Below are 17257 nucleotides of genomic sequence, written 5' to 3' on the forward strand. Positions count from 1 at the left end.
TATCATATCTAAAACAGCATTATACAGCATTACCTAATTCAAGATAATAAATATTTATATCTGTTTTCTTCTAAGAGTTTTATCATTTCAGCTCTTACATTTAGACTATGTAGACTTAGTTTTTGTATATGGTGTGAGGTAAGGGTCTAAATTCATTCTTTTGCATGCTGATAGCCAGTTGTCCCAGTACCATTTGTTGAAAAGGCTATTCTTTCCCCATTTAATTGTATTAATACCCTTTGTGTAAAATCAATTTATTGTACATATTTCTGGACTCTGAGCTCCATTTTTATTGCTGTATATGTCCACACTCATGCCAGCCACACATTGTCTTCATTAGCTTTGTAGTAAGTTTTAAGGTGTGAAGTGTGTCTTCTAATCCTATTCTTTCTTTTCAAATTTGCTTTGGCTAATCTGAGTTGAAGTGCCATATAAAGTTTAGGATCAGCTTGTCAATTTCTTAAAAAGTCAGCTGTAATTTATAGCTCCATTTTGACCATGCTGAACTTGTCACCTTACTTTCTCCTCTATTCCCCATCTCTGGTAATGATACCCCATCTTTTTGGTCATCCATGTTTAAAACTCTGAAGCTCTTTCTGATTCCTTTCTCTGCTCCTCTTAACAGTCTTTCACCAATGTCTCTCCCATTTCCTCTTCTTCACTCCCACTTAAGTACTCTAACCTAGCCCTTGTAATCTCCTCTGTGGATTCCAATAGCTTCCTAATTAATTTCACTGCCTCAAGTCTCCTTTTTCTCCAATGCATCACATACACATTACCATTAGATTAATTTTCCTTTGGAATGGTTATGATCAAGTCATTTCTTTACTCAAAAGCCTTCAATGTCCCTCTATTATCTCTAGATAATGCTTAAATTTCTTAGCTTATGATTCAAAGTCCTTCATGATCTAGCTCCAGCCTACTTTTTCATCTTATTAATCAATAACTGCTTAACCCATATTATTCTGTAGGTAAACTGAACTGTTCTTGGTTTACCTCACCCACCTTGTACTTTCTTATGTTTTTTGTCATGTACATCCTTGTCTGAAAGTCACCTTTCTACATGTCTACATCATATGCATCCTTTAAACACTAGCTCATGTTCCATCTCTTTCATGAATAAAAAATGAAAACAATAACAACTAACATTTATTGAGCACTTTATTCAAAACAGCACTTTTATGCATTTATATGTATTAGCTCACTTGACCCTCATAACAATTTATAAGATAGGTATTATTATTATTATTACTATTATTATTATTACTATACAAAGGCACAAAGAGAGAGAGACAGGAACACTGAGCTCCTCCTATATGTGCCCTGACCAGGGAATCGAACTGGCAACCTTTGCACTCTGGAATGATGCTCTAATCAACCGAGCTAACCCTATTTTATAGGTGGAGAAACAGCAGCATAGAGAGCTTAAGAAATCTGTACAAGATCACATAGCTATTGAGTGGCAGAGCTAGATTGTGTGTGTGTGTGTGTGTGTGTGTGTTTTAATTTTTCCACTGATTTGTGACAGAAAGAGGAAGAGAAGGAGGAAAGGAGAAAGAGCAAGAAAGAGAGAAGCATCAACTCCTTGTTCTAGTTAGCTGTTCTATTTAGTTGTGCACTCGTTCATTGCTTCCCATACATGCTCTTACCAGGGATAGAGCCAGCTCCTTGGGACGCAGGGATGATGCTCTAGCCACTGAGAAACCTGGCCAGAGTGGCAGAACTAGATTTTGAACTCGAGCATCCTGGTACTAGAATCCATGCTCTGAACCACTACAAATTCATGCTTCTATGACTTACTTAGCTACCATACATTAGGTGCTTGTGTCAGCCACTTTACAAATATTATTCTCAATAATAGCAGTAGCAGCCATAGCATTATTATTTTTTGAGTGTTTATCTTTCCAAGTAAGTTGTGATCATATTATTCCCTCATTCTAAAACCTTTAGCAGCTCCCCAAATGCTTATGGAAGAGCTGATTATTCTAGCTCCTCCACTTTTCCAGTCCTCTTTGCAACAGGTCCCTCTCCTGCACTTTACAGCCGAGCCAAACTAAACCACTGCTCTTCTTTGTACATAGCTCATCCTTTCCTGACTTTGATCTTGCTGTATCATCTGTGTAGAACATTTTTCCCTACACTCTCTGTATATTTAAACTTGACTCAAATTTTATAGACACATACACATTCACATACTTTGTGGTAATTAGCTACCCTTTAGAACCCAGATAGAATGTTACCTCCTCAATTAAGCTCCCCCACCGAAGTATACTGCTTAAAAAATTAGGGGATACTTCAAAATGAATATGAAGTAATAAGACATCCCCTAATTTTTGTGAGCAGGACATTGCTTTGAGTGCCCAAAGCATTTTACCTCTTACAGTTCTTATAGCTTTCCGCATTTTATTTTATTCAAATATGTGTGACTATGAATATGAATGTGTATCTTTCTCTTTGTATCTATAATTTTAATATCTGTACTAACTTCCTTGAGGGTAGAATCAATACTTTATACATAGTAGGCATTCAATAAATAATCATTAAATGAATAAATGAATGAAATATCACTCCAGATTGCTTTTGGCAAAGTTACCCTACCATTGTAACATTGTTCTACACTGTATATCATTAATTTTAGGTTTTGGCAAAGTATAAAATCTCTTACCCAGAAAGGAGTGGGAGGATAAGTAGCTCATTAAACTACATTAGGAACTTCCCTATAAACACACAAGATAATCATTTGAAATGTAGTTTTCCTTGATGAGAAAACTAATGTCTCAGTATTCAGAAGCCTGCTTTTCAGACAAGGCTATGCAAGTGAAGAAGAGAGGCTGTGGCAGCTGTTTCTAGAGGCATTGCTCCGAGGAAGGTGGTTGGTGCCTGAGGAGTATAAAAGCCAGAGGTGATGATATTAATGATGCTTTAAGATAAAAGAAAAAGCCCAAGAACCAAGTTATAGAGTTTACCCCTTTTCTTTTCTTCCATCAGGGTAGAGACCCCAGCTTCTACTGTGTGTCTTGAGATGATTCACTGGTGCCACTTTACCTCTAATACCAAAGCAATGGAATGCCAAAGAGATGGTGCTACAGTTATCCTTAATCAATGCTGGTGGTAGGATGTGGTAATCCAAAATTGTCCCTTTGATCTGTGCAAGTTCCCAGCAGGTTTGGTCTCCTGAGGTCTAGCTTGCAAACTAGCTTATACCAGACTATCATCTTTGTTTTCTAGAAGGCCCTCCCAGCATCCTCTAGAGCAGTGGTAGTCAACCTGGTCCCTACTGCCCACTAGTGGGTGTTCCAGCTTTCATGGTGGGTGGTAGCGGAGCAATCAAAGTATAAATAAAAAGATAGATTTAACTATAGTAAGTTGTTTTATAAAACTTTATTCTGCCAAACTTAGCGAAAATCTGACATAAAGTACTTGGTTAGTAAGTATTATTATATGCTTTAACTTGCTGTAACTCTGCTTTATAAACTTTATAAAGTAAAGTTACTTCCCTACTTTATAAATCACCATTACTGTGGAACCGGTGGGCGGTTAGAAAATTTTACTACTAACAGAAATACAAAAGTTGGCAGTAGGTATAAAAAGGTTGACTATCCGTGCTCTAGAGACTTCATCAACAGAGATTAAAGAAATGAAGAATTTAAAGTTGAAAAACCAAGGATAGGATGCAGAAGGAGAGAAGAGAGAAACATTTGTTAGTAATGCTGTGACTTTCCAAGGTCACCCTGAGAAATGTTCTTGCCCACAGAAAAGCTTTTACTACAATAATGTAAATTTTAAATCTATGGTATTAGATGGGATTCAGAGGGAGATTCTGTTAAGGACCCAAAGTAGCATTAATCAGTCCCAAATGGGAGCTCTTCAGCTTTTCACAGATATGTTTTCTCTAAATTCTCTCAATCCTATCTCAACTCAGGCACTGCTGACTCATGCTGCAAAAACTCAGCCTTCCAGGGGATGCTGCATGTCTTAAATGCCTCAGTGATTCCTGAATATCTACTACAAATGGTTTAGGGATGCAAGAAATTCATGGGGCAGTCGCTGTGGTGAGGTTGATGTGTCAATTTATTTGGGGTCGGTCAGGGGTGCCTCTTGAACATATCCAGAAGACATTTTATTTCCTATAAGTTTCTCTTTCTATTTTTAGTATAAACAAGCTGTACTGGTTCCATTAACACCTTTAGTACAACAAAACAAAACAAATATCCCAAAGCGCGTGCGCACGCGCGCGCGCACACACACACACACACACACACACACACACGCGCGCGCGCGCGCGCCTCAAACTCCTAAACCCCAAACCCTCCAAAGAAATAAGCAAACAATCCTCACATCGTTTTTTTGGTGTTTAAATTTTCAAGATGTAATTTGTTAACCTTTTACAGGAGCATCTTTTCTCTTGCTAAGGCCATTATATGAAAACAGATTCTAATTGGCTTCTCTTTCTAACATGCCTTGCAGTAAGTAATTCGACTCATCGATTTTATGTCACCTTGGCAACAAAAGGACTGTATACTATTTTTAGTTTGTTATTACTTATCTTTTTACCTCTTTGAAGTAAACCATTCACATTTACACAGGGGAAAGTGAGTCATCCAGAATGAAAGGAAAGAACCTTACCAGTGGCGTAGACTGAATCATCAGAGCTAGAATTAGAACACTAATTCTAATTTCAATCCAGTGCTCTTTTCACTAAACCCCAGTGCTCTTCGGCTCTTCCTATTCTGAAAGGCCAGATGCCCTAGCAAGTAGAGTGTATATTATTTGGTCAGAGTTTACGGTAGGCCAAGAGGCAAGCTGGTTTGGAGAGGTAAGCTTTAAAAAAATGAAAGAATACAAAGAATATGAATCCTAAGGCTAGCTGTACTAATGAGTCTTTATTTGATTGGGGGTGGGGAGGTTATTTCACTGTTTTGAAACTATGAGGACCACTCCCCATAGCACTATTGCATTCTGCTCTGTGTCCTATTATTTGGGCATATGTCTCTCCCATTTCTTTTGCAGCTTCTACAACATGGGGTTCAGGCAGAATGCTGTGTTGGGGTCACACAAAGCTGGATCCAGTGCTTGCATTGCAACTTGAACAAATCACTTCACTTCTCTGAACCTCAGTTTCCTTCTCTGTAAACATGAGCATTCTCTCCCTCCCAGGGTTACTGAGAGGATTAAATGATATAACATTCGCAAAAGTCTTCTCCTAGCACCAGGCACATAATAAACACTCCCTAATGTTGAATGAATAAATGAATGGCCTTAAGTCAGGCCCTTGGAGTGCTATGTTAATTTTTTCAGCCCACTAGGATACTGTTGAGTTCAGCATAGCACACCATAGCCGTGACTTCCTGAATAGTACTCTAATGTTCCCCAAAGGCAAAAAGAAATTTCATAGTGTCACTGCCAGGTTATACCTGTTCTGAGAGTATAATAATTCCTTTTCCAGTGCTGCCAATCTATTACCTTTCACCAAACAAAAAATTCACTTCAAGAAGGGGAAGAAATACAAGTGCCTTTCTGAGAGATAGAGGTTCAGAGAATATATAGTATTATTAAAATTGAAAACTACTTCTCTGATTTCTTAGGCAAAAAATCAGATTGGAAGCCAAACAGCTATTTGGCTTTTGCAGACCCTGAATAGTGATGCCCTTGGGGGGGAAAGGGGAGAGCTGGAGTCATTCCAAACTGTAGTTACAACATTTGCGTGTATATTTACTTCTTCTGCTGTGCTCTTTGCACTAGTTTTTACTCTCTAAGCCTGGAAGAAGTCACAATTTTCCTAGAGCTCAGTTTAATACATATCATTAGAGATATAGGCCTATTTCTGTTTCTTATTCCTTAGTCATATTTTCTACACTTCCTATATACCTATGATACATCTTTATTTTTTTCAATTTGATTGCTCTGATTTTTAAACTTATGTAGACAATAATGATTTGTTAACAATAAACATGCCCCTAGCCCTTCCCTCACCCTTACCCAGGAGGGCCTCCCTAAGATTCAAAGCTGAAATGCTGCCATATAGTTAGCACCTGGTGCAGCTCATCAAAATATAATATCCTTTCCCAGATGATTGGAAATCTCTACAATGCCGTCACACAATGAGGTGTGCAAGAAAGAGTTCGGGGATTGATTTTCATCATTAACTTGATATTGCATGGTTTTTGTGGGACTTAAAAAGACATGCATTTTTATTACTTTTAAGTACTGCACATAGAATAACTCCAACTCAACATATTTTAACAGTTATTTTTCTGGAGCAGGATGTATTTTAAGCATGCCTACATTACAGAGTCTGGTGGATCATTTAGGATCAGTGTCCTGTTGCTTGATGAAATCCAGATCACTTCAATGAAATCCAGATGGGGAAACTGGATCTCTGGCAATGGCTGCCAGATCTTCTCCATATGAAATCTCTCTGGTCTGTATGCAAATTCAAAACTCCATATCCTGGAAATCCCAAACCAATCAAGTGGCACTCCGCTTCTTAGTTACTGGACTAAACACAGGGAAGCAATTCATGCTTCCCTGAGGAAATAAGTATTTCTTACATACATCTATCTTGGCACAAAAAGGGCTGGATAAGCAAATTAATACTGTAAACAAGATTGCACTGGGGAATGTTTGTCTTACTTAAGAGAATAAACGCTTTATGCACTTTATGCACATCCATTTATACACAAATAATTGATATGCTAATTACAAGTGATTCTTAAAGCCCCTTCTTTGAGGTGTTGTTAGTCTAGTTTGAATTACTAGTGCATCTAGTGCTTGAAAGTGATACAAATGCATTTTAAAATATTCCTGGATTCAGACTTGCTTTTGTCTAATTAGGCCAAGTTAGTGAGGCTTTCCTATATTTAAATAGAATGGATATTTTTCTACCTTTATCTCCAATATATTGAACACCTCCCCCACACTTCACCTTCCTCTTCAGGATTTTCCCACCTCAAGCGGACACACAAACACCTTTACCTCCAGCTCAGTCCTCAGTTTTACTTCCATGATATCTAGGCAAATGTACTGCCCTTAGTGCCTGGCACACATGGACACCCTTTCACTTGTTAACTTAGCTGGTTAGCTGATATGTTGGTTTTTTTTTTTTTTAAGAATCTTTTCTTTGGTCCTTCTTTAAGGACCAATGGGTATGGCTTCAGCAAAACTTAGCTTCGGGCCTTTTTTTCAGGTAAGAGACACTAGTTTAACTTAATCTCTATACAGTCCATGTCAACAGAACAGAACAAGGCAGCACATCAATGCTGGCAGCTGTTGGGTGAATGGCCATGTCAGGAGCAGTTATTCAAGTAAGATATGAAAGCTGAGCCTAGAGGGTAGCTTTTCTAGATTAGACTGAAGGGACTGAGCAGTCTTACATTAAAGGACACAATTCTCAAAATTTCCATTTATGAGCAAGGTCTTCCTGTCTCTGGATAGTTTCAGACCATGTTCTAGCATCAGAACCTATTAAACTTCTGCAGAAGAATCAGGTCACTTTCTCCAGGGGCAGGGATCATTCAGTATTAAGAAGAGAACAGAAAAGGTACATACCAGAATGACAGAATGAACCCACAGAATTTCAGTAGACTGTTCTTGACTTAAAAGGGAAAAAATCACCTATGTTTGCTGGGGTAGAGGGCTGTCATGACATCAGGGCTACTTAGTGCAGATGTTTAGGAACTTGTCATGAAAGACACTGGCCAAGAGGGGAAGAAAGACAATATAAGAACTGTATCCCTAACTACATGGATTTAAAGCTCAAAGGATCAGGTAAGGGGAAAAGATACAGTTCTCCACTGCAACTTTAACTAAATACTGGAAACAGGCAGGGTGAGTTCAGTGACAGAGGGCTCAGGACAACTCAGATAATTAAACACACACCTTCTCTCCAAATTATCCTATATTCTTAGGCACTTAATGTTTTGAATTTAATATTTCAAAAGACATATCAAATTAGGAACAATAAATGAACAGCCCACCTTGGCCTCATTTGTACCTGTGCCTAACATGAACAGTAAATTTAATGTGTCTGAGTCATCCATTTTTTTCAGAAACAACAAGCAACTTTATATTTTCCATACCATGCAGAGGCTGGATAAAAGTTTATCAAATAGAATAAAAGCACTTGATAAAAATACTTACAGAGGGATGAGTTCAACGTGCAAGGCTTTTTAAATGAATTAGCATCTCCTGTTACCTTTATTGCCAGACCAAAGTGAGCTAGTGATGATCAAGGTGGTGTACCTGTAACCTAACTGAAGAGAGGTAGAATAATTATATAAAGAATTTTCACCAGCTCTTAGATTGTGATGAAAATGGGGATGAAGATGGAAGTAAGGCTATATAATTATGTGTTCTCAAATGCAAATTTCTAGACAATCCTTCCCTTCTTATCAAGCAAAGGGGAATTTTAAAAATTTGTATTGCTTAAAATATTTATGTTTAGATATGTGTTTGTGTTGTTTTTGCCATATCACCAAGTCCTGAGAAGCAAGTTATAATTGTTGGGTTCTCTTTCACTGAGGATCTATCTACTTGCTTCTAAAATTTAATGCTAAGAAGTCTACAGTCCCAACTGGAAGATAAATTCTAGATGAGTGATAAATACAATAAAAGAAAAATGTATCATCATGAAAACATCTCTTCTTTAAATTTTAACGTTAAAAGTCAATAGTGTAAAGAAACATTTTACTTGAATGTCCTTTAGAGATGTCCCGTGGTTCTCATTTTATTCCATTGGTATTGAATGAACAACTTATAGCTTGGATGGAGAAATCTCATTGCTTTATGTAGATATGTCCTTCTGCCAGGACCAAGAGATGATAAAAAATTTTGTCAACAGATGCAAAAATGCTAATGTCAAAAATCTTTATCAGGCCCTGGCCGGTTGGCTCAGTGGTAGAGCGTTGGCCTGGCGTGCAGAAGTCCCAGGTTCGATTCCCGGCCAGGGCACACAGAAGTGCCCATCTGCTTCTCCACCCCTCCCCCTCTCCTTCCTCTCTCTCTCTCTTTCCCTCCCGCAGCGAGGCTCCATTGGAGCAAAGATGGCCCGGGCGCTGGGGATGGCTCCTTGGCCTCTGCCCCAGGCGCTAGAGTGGCTCTGGTCGCAACAGAGCGACGCCCCGGAGGGGCAGAGCGTTGCCCCCTGGTGGGCGTGCCGGGTGGATCCCGGTCGGGCGCATGCGGGAGTCTGTCTGACTGTCTCTCCCCGTTTCCAGCTTCAGAAAAAAAAAAATCTTTATCAATACTACTCAAGAAAACATATGAAAAGGATGTTAATTCCATGAGACGACCACTATAAAATGACATGTGACACTATTTCTGAAGCAGAAAGTCAGGATTTTCTCCATTGAAAATAAAGGAAAAAGCAGATTCACAGAATCTTCATGCTTCCAAATTTTAAATCTTAAAACATAAAATCTGGCAATATTTATTCTTGGTTTCTATCCATAAAATTACAAATTAAATTCCCAGGATTAGCATATTCTTTTGGTAGGAAAAATCTAAATTGCACTTCCAAAAACATAAACACAACAGATTGTGTATACTACAAATCATGTGGTTTATTTTCATAAATTTAACTGGTTTTTCTTTGGGAGGGGGTCTGCAATTCCTTGAGACACAACTTTCTAAGAAGTCTTGGGATGGTATTTTTTCCTTGTGAAGAAATTTCATACTTCCACATGACACTTTGAGGACATTGTAGCTGATGGTAAATAGGTAGATACATGAGTTGTAACTCTGGCTTCAGCACTATTAGCTGTGCAACCCTAAACAAATCAATCTTTCTAAACTCCAGTTTTCTCACTTGTAAGATGGAAATGAGAATACCTACCTTTGTAGGTATTGTAGACTGTGTTACTGTAAAAATCAAATAAATGTTTAGTGCTATTCCTCGCACAGGCAAGTGCTCCCTAGGAATTGTATTCCAGGGTGTGGGAGAAGCCTCATCTGTGTTGTTTACCACCACAAATGCCTAAGTACAGTGCTGGCATAAAGGAAACACTCAATAAATATTTGCCAAATGAATGAATAAACATTATTATACTTAAAGACACACAAATCCCCTATGTTGTTGCATGGTAGCTCCCCTTCCTTTATTCTTGTTAATAAATGTTTTAAAATTTCTACAAGGTGACTTAATGTGCTCGATTCTTTTGTAAGAAGGTAAGAGTGGCTTCAGAGAGGTGAATCTTGGCCCCAGACCCATAGGAATGAATCCTGTGTTTAAAACATCACTGACTTGTATTTCAGGCCATGTCAGGGTCTAAGGAAAATTCTCACACAATAAACATATACTACAGAAGTGTATCTATAGTAAATATTAGCCATATGTGTTTTTAACAGTGGGGCTTAGTATAGATGGACAAAGGACTTCTTCACAGGAATAAAAACTTAGGCTTAAATGAGCTATTCCTTTAATGAGTTTGTTGTTTCCTGGAGAACAAGTTCTTTCTGGATAGGTTATTCTGATTACCATATGCACACTAGAATTAATGTTTTTAAAAAGCAGTGGATGAGCTATCAAATTATTTAAAATATAAAAGTTTAATATTTCTCTCATAAAATGAGGCAAAATACTAAGTTTTTATTTGTTTGTTTTTTGGAATCTCTGAATTTTTCTTTAGGTCAGTGGTCTTTGATGAGGAAAAAAAGTTTCTTTCCATTTTAAGTTATAAAATATAAGCTACAGGACTCAAAGTAAAGAACCAAGGACCAAATACAGGTAGATTTCTATTTTAATAACTACCATTATAAACCCTAGTTCCCTAGAATAAGATTATTCCTCTTGTTAGGTTGATAGCTCCTACCAGCAAAGTTTTGCATAGGTGGATATAAAGACTGCTATTGAATGAGAAGCCTTGTTTAACAGAATTGTTCATAAGTATTATTCATTGAGAACTCTGTTTAACAATTTTATTTTGGTGAAATATTTATACAGTCTGCACTTAATTAGCTCACAGAGTTGAATAGTTGAATATTCTTAATAAAATGTGAAGAGTTTTTTTTCAAAATGTTGAACTGTCCAGTTCAGTATATTTTGAATCCATATACATTATAAGCATCATATATATAGCTTTCCTCTGAGATACATACTAATAATTGAACATTTAGTAAAGAATTGCTTTCTGGCTTTTAGGGCTGTAAAATTATGAGTAGGATACAAACTAAGAAGTTTGAGCACAACTGGAATTTTCTTCTTCAAACCATGCATGTACCATGACAGTTCACAGTGAGTTAGCATTTTGGTTATCCTACAACATCTGAGGTTCAGAGTGGCATCTTACTATTGATCAAAACCTTTCTTGAATGAACAGCAAGTCACTGTCTCTCTCTACTATAGTCATTAATTATAATCACTCCCAATGTCATCAACACAGTGTTTTAAGTAATAGCTTAAAGGTTATTAAGACTACCTCATACTGAATTCAAACACAATTAGAGAGCAAACAGGTTAAGCATAGGCAAAGTAGTATTTCCTCTTTCAGAAACTAGCTAATCCTCCTTTTGGCAAAATAGCCTTCCTCTCTCATCAAACTTTGTGTGTATATGTGCATGTGGCTGAGGAGGGATGTAGACTTTCACGTAAATCAACAGTATAATATACCTCTATCATCTCTATATTGAGGCCATAACTTCTATTTGATGGAAGAAGTATACTTTCAAGAACAATGTCAATGTTCCTTTATGCTGTTTAAAACAGGGCTTTCCTTGTAATACCAACTATAGTAGATCACATGGAAATTATGGGAAGCTTTTGGGAATCAGTGACCCTTACCCTTCTAAATTAGTGTTGAATGACATAGAAAGCTCTGACTGTGAAATTGTCTTTAACATAAAATGGAACCCAAGGTCTTTCAGTGCTGAAAACATTCATGTGAGTATTCCATAAACAGCCTACTTAAAAAGAAATCCTAAGCCATTTTTAAAATCAAGAGGGTATGTTCAATTTTAAAATGAAGCCATTAAGTTCCTGGCTGACTAGATAGCAAAGCCAAAAAGGTTATAGCAGAGGAAAAAACTTAGAAGAAAGGAAAGAAGGAAGTGAGGAAGGAAGGAAGGAAAGAAGGAAGGAAGGAAGGAAGGAAGGAAGGAAGGAAGGAAGGAAGGAAGGAAGGAAGGAAGGAGGGAAGGAAGGAAGGAAGATGGGAGGGAGGGAGGGAGGGAGGGAGGGAGGGAGGGAGGGAGGGAGGGAGGGAGGGAGGGAGAAGAAAGGGAGGGAAGGAAGGTGGGAGGGAGGGAGAAAGGGAACAAAAAGAAGAAAAAAGGGAGAGAAAAAGGACTCACGAAACCCACAGGGAGAGGCAGTTACCAGAAGCAAACTAGACATTGAATAGCAAACAAAAATTAGAGCGTCTTGTATGTGAACCAGCAATGAAGATATCCTTTATTTATCTCAGGTAAGGGGTGATCCAGAAAACCAGTGCTCATGGAACAAAAAGGATTAAAAGGAGAATAGCAGATATACTGACTGACTTTTTACATGAGAAAGCCATTGTTATGTTTACTACAAATTTTGAGGTAGGCAGATGGGTCAGAGGTCATAATGGCAAATGTGCAAGAGACTATGGCACCAGGCAACAAACTAGAAGTCACAAGCATAATGACTGGAACTAACTGATATAGTTACCAGGGTTCACCCTCTGCAAAACTATTTAGTTTTCAAAGATTGTTTTATTTTTGTTTCCCTTTCCTTCTAATTCGCTGTTACCCAATTCTTGCTCCTCTGAATGTTCAGGGTGCTCATATTCCAACCCTTTCAAAATCTGTTGTCAAGAAAAGCTCCACGAGAACCATACACCTAATGGTAGAGTGTGGGTGAGGATGAGAGGTTATGCCAATATTCCATTTTGAGGCCTATTTCTAATTGTAGAATAAGAGTATGCTTCCTCTTAAAGGATTTTCAAATATCAGTCCAACAGATGGGAGCGATGTTTGGATCAGGAAGCCTCCCTGGCACCCTAGGAATCACAGGTAACTTCATATAACACCCTGACCAGACTTGACTTCTGAAAGAAATCAAAGGAAAAAATTATTGTACCTCTAATGAAAACCTGGAACCTGTTATCCTGGATGATCACTGTGCAGATTGCTGGGGTGGCTCCACAGGCAAAAGGGGCCCTAGGAACTATAAACTTATGAGTGTCTGGTACTTTAGTTGGCATGCTAGAAGAACCTTTAATAAATACTGGCCTCTTGTACACTGCGGTGGGGGTGGTGACAGGGATTCTGTAAAGAGGAGTCATGCGTGACCTTCCATGGGTCTTTTAGTTGGGGCTAATCTCACTTCTAAAATGCTTCTAATTAATTTTGATACCAAGGCTACTTTTAAACATAAATTATCATGGAATTTAAAATATGTGTTTTTTTTATCATATAGTAGGAACAGGTTTAGAGAGAGAAAAAATATATAGGGGAGAAACAGACATTTTTTGTGACTGAAGAAAGGTAAATAGTAGACTTCTCTGGTGGTGGGCACTAGGAAAGTCCTAATCTGCAGATGATACTCAGCATTTCCAGGCAGTGAAGTGCCAAGTTGATGTGACCAAAGGAATGCCTCAGGAGATTTTGTGATTTGCAGATGAGCTTCAATAGTAGTTTGTGTACAGAGTTCTGAAAAGGACAATCTAGTTTCCTATTACGGCCAAAAAAAGGGGGGATAACAACATGTTGAGCACTGTCAACAAGGGGATTAAGAGAAAAACAAAATAATTCTCCTTTAACAAAGAACTATAGGACATGTTCATTGGTAAAATTACACAAGGAGCTCTGATCTGCACATCTCAAGGACAAAACAAAGCCTAAGGCAAACAAAGAAGGACAATTAAAACCATAAATGGCAGCCTCCAAAAAAAAAAGAGGCCTTTTCAGTTTGACAATATAGAGGTAACCAGGAGACATGATCAAAATTGTGAAGAGGCTAGAGCTGCTGCATAATGACCTGACTTGCCAAATCTCTCAATCTAAGAGGCACCTTTGAAACATAAAGATTTTTTTAAATTTTTTAACACTTCTACTTTGTTTATACAACTGCCAGTGATGATGACCAGTGCAGGCTCCTTTGGGAAGTCCCTGTTTCTATCAGAAGTTAGGAGAAATCTGAGCTGAGTGGGGAAAGATCAAAAGCACCTCAATCCCCATTACTTACCTTAAGCCATGTTGACTTGCTGACTTCTAGTCAGACTCACTTTCTCTATTGCCACTATCAGCAGTGAATTTATATCTGACCAATCTCAGTTTCTGTGAATATGAGTATATTCCCCTTCCCCCATTCTGTGGAATTTTTCAGCCCCAATGATCTACACATTGGCAACAAACTGCCTACAAGTGGATATAATTTAATACAATAACTCTACTGTAAAAAGAATAGATTTCTGACCCCAGTTTTAACACAATAGATAGAACTCAAAAACTCATAATAACCTGACCTGTGGTGGCGCAGTGGATAAAGCATCTACCTGGAACGCCGTGGTCGCCGGTTCAAAACCCCAGGCTTGCTTGGTCAAGTCACATATGGGAGTTGATGCTTCCTGCTCCTCTCCCTTCTCTCTCTCTCTTTTCCCTCTCTCTCTCCCCTCTCTCTCTAATAAAAATTAATAAATAAAATCTAAAAAAAATTCGTAATAAAGAACTGTCTAATATTCACACTAATGGACAGAAGCAGATCTCCATAATTGACAACAACTGAAAAGGAACCTCCCAGGCTAATGAGATCGCATATATGCAGGTTTAGGCTGAGAAAGTACTAGACAAGAGACTTCATAGGCAGCCTAGAAGCTCTGTTTTTTGAATGGCCTTACTCATATGGGGTAGCTAGTAATATTAAACCAACAGTGTGCCTCTGGTCCAATCACTTGGCTCTCCCAAACAAGGGATGGTTACCTAATCAAATAAGCGTAATGAGAAGTGTACAAAGGCTACACAAGTATATAGTATCTTTTTTCCCTGCAAATTGTTCTTTGGAAACAAGAATTCTGTGAGATTGGGGCCATTTCATTTTACAGATGTAATCCGCCTGTAATTGGTTCAGCATCACTGCCATACCTTTCATAGATGTGGTAATACTTCTCATCCTGTATACCATCTTGAATGGGCACATTCACACTGTAGTAGCGTCCCTTCCCTAGGCCAACATCAGACACATCACCTGTTCCTATAAAAGAGAGGGGTACCATGAATAGTTTTCAGAACATGTGAATTAGAAAAGTTGGAGAATTCTCTAATAGATATTCAGAAAACCAAAAGGTCAGTTAGGAACACCATCCTGTGATGGTTTCTAAGGGAATGAAATTAAGACAATAATATGGAGAAGTGACTATTGGAAACAATGTTGGGGAAGCAGAAAAATTGCAAGAAAATGGAAAACCTTAGATTTCATCTGGCTGGGAAAAAAGATTAATTCTTGGTTTTGACTTTCCATATATCTGATATTGACATAATATTAATATAACATTACAATTATCAGGCTGTTGGGAGATACACACACAAATTATCTGATAGTACCATAAGTGTAAGTGAGTTATCGATGGACAGTCCATAAAAGTCATCTAGAATAAGAAACGGCATCATATTCCTCTTATTACTATCAAATGAAATGACCTGTGTTAAAATTTTGCATAAAGTAGCATCAATAATGCATTAATAGTATGGAACTATTCAATATAATATAAGAAATGTAGAGAAGAACTGTAGTATTTATTCCTCAATGTAATACTGAGCACACAGATCACTTGCCTGGGAAAAATCCTGGGGAGAATTTGTGCAGGGACACGGTCATAACTTTGGAGGTGAAACTGAAGGCATCTTCTACACCTACCAGAGAAAGAAACAGAAGAATCACTTCATATATGCAACTTCTGTTTTCCACAACTGAAACTCTAGAAAGCAGCTTTGGGAAGGAAGAGAGACAAGAAGGTAGCAATAATGAAGCTAACAAGCTGAGGAATAAAGTAACAAAACCCTCAGGTCTCTGATCTCTGTCATTACAGAATGAGGTTCCTTTTCAAATTCATGGCAAACTATAACTGGACTTCCCCTTTCCAAGCAATGGGATGTCCAGGCTCTCTTTGACGACCTGTTCAAAAAGCTGAGGAAGGGCTTGAGCTCAAAAGTGAGGCATTGTCAACAGAACTAAATAGAAGAAAGTGGCACAGCCTTGTGAGTTTTATGTTTTGTTTTGTTTCAGTCATTCTAGTTAAATGATTAGGATTTAGTGCAAAATAAGTACAATATGGCAACCTTGTAAAAAATGTGGCCAATACAAACATTAGGCATTACATAGTGAAACCTAATTATAAACTGGTTCTCTATGATATAGATTTGGTTATAAATGCAGTTCTCCCAAAGTATATACTAAGTAACTTACAGTACATCTTTCTAGCTAAAACATAGAAGGCTGAAAGCAGCCCTGGCCTTGTCCCTCAATAGCAGTTTAGAAATAGATGGGGAAAAACTTTTCTAGAAAGGAGTCTCCTTTCCATTTAAACAGAGTCAGAGAATGAATAGAGGCATGGGAGATAAAAGATGTAACTCTTATAAGTGCTACTTGTTCAGATAAACCACTGCCCACCTCCACATCTTTCCTCCCTGCATCAGATATTACCAGATAATCCCTCTGTAAAATGGAAGGACTATTATTAGCAAATTTGTGCACTATACTCTTTTTACATTTCAAACAAAGAAATTGTCTCTGTGTTTACTTAATGTGTTCAGTCTTCATTAGAGGCTGACAGTGACCTTAAAATAGTATTAACTGTATTTGTATATCACAAATATGTTTGAATTTCCCAAGCCTTATGTTTTGCCCTAGGGAGGCAGTTAATACCAGTTAAAGGTTCCAGGCACAAAGCATTAAGTAAACAAAACAAAACAAAATAAATTGAAATAGCATTTTAACTTAGAAACTAAAGTATAATTATTTATACTTCCAGAAAATTCTGATTATTTATACATCCAGAAAGCTGGTACCAATTTACACTTCTATCAATGGGGTCAGAGAGTTCCTATTTTCACACTCTGACTGGCTCTGGTTGTTATTATTCTTTTTAATCATAGGCAGAAAGAATGGTCTTGTTCTAATTTGCATTTTTCTGAGTATTAGGGCTTTGAGCACTTTTTCGTATGTTTAGTAGCCATTTGTATCTCTTCTCACAGAAAATGCCATAAGGCATTATTAGAAAGTTCTACTTTGCATAGACAGATAGGTGGAGGGTATGGGCTTGGTGTGAATGAAAAGAATGGTTGGTAGTAGACAAAAGAA

At 37.8% G+C, this 17257-nt stretch overlaps 1 protein-coding gene across 11 annotated transcripts in view; it reads right to left on the minus strand.

The window, feature by feature from the left end:
• The window catches only part of HDAC8 (histone deacetylase 8), a 290590-nt gene that overhangs the window by 198645 nt on the left and 74688 nt on the right, over positions 1 to 17257 (minus strand). For all 11 annotated transcript variants that reach the window (XM_066249901.1, XM_066249900.1, XM_066249904.1 and 8 more), the window contains 2 exons: positions 15733 to 15810; positions 15043 to 15151 (listed from right to left, as the gene is read on the minus strand). In XM_066249901.1, coding sequence (XP_066105998.1) covers positions 15043 to 15151; positions 15733 to 15810 — 187 coding nt within the window. The remainder of the gene's footprint in view (positions 1 to 15042; positions 15152 to 15732; positions 15811 to 17257) is intronic.

The sequence above is a fragment of the Saccopteryx bilineata genome, chromosome X (genome assembly GCF_036850765.1).
Source record: "Saccopteryx bilineata isolate mSacBil1 chromosome X, mSacBil1_pri_phased_curated, whole genome shotgun sequence".
Classification (NCBI taxonomy): Eukaryota; Metazoa; Chordata; class Mammalia; order Chiroptera; family Emballonuridae; genus Saccopteryx; species Saccopteryx bilineata.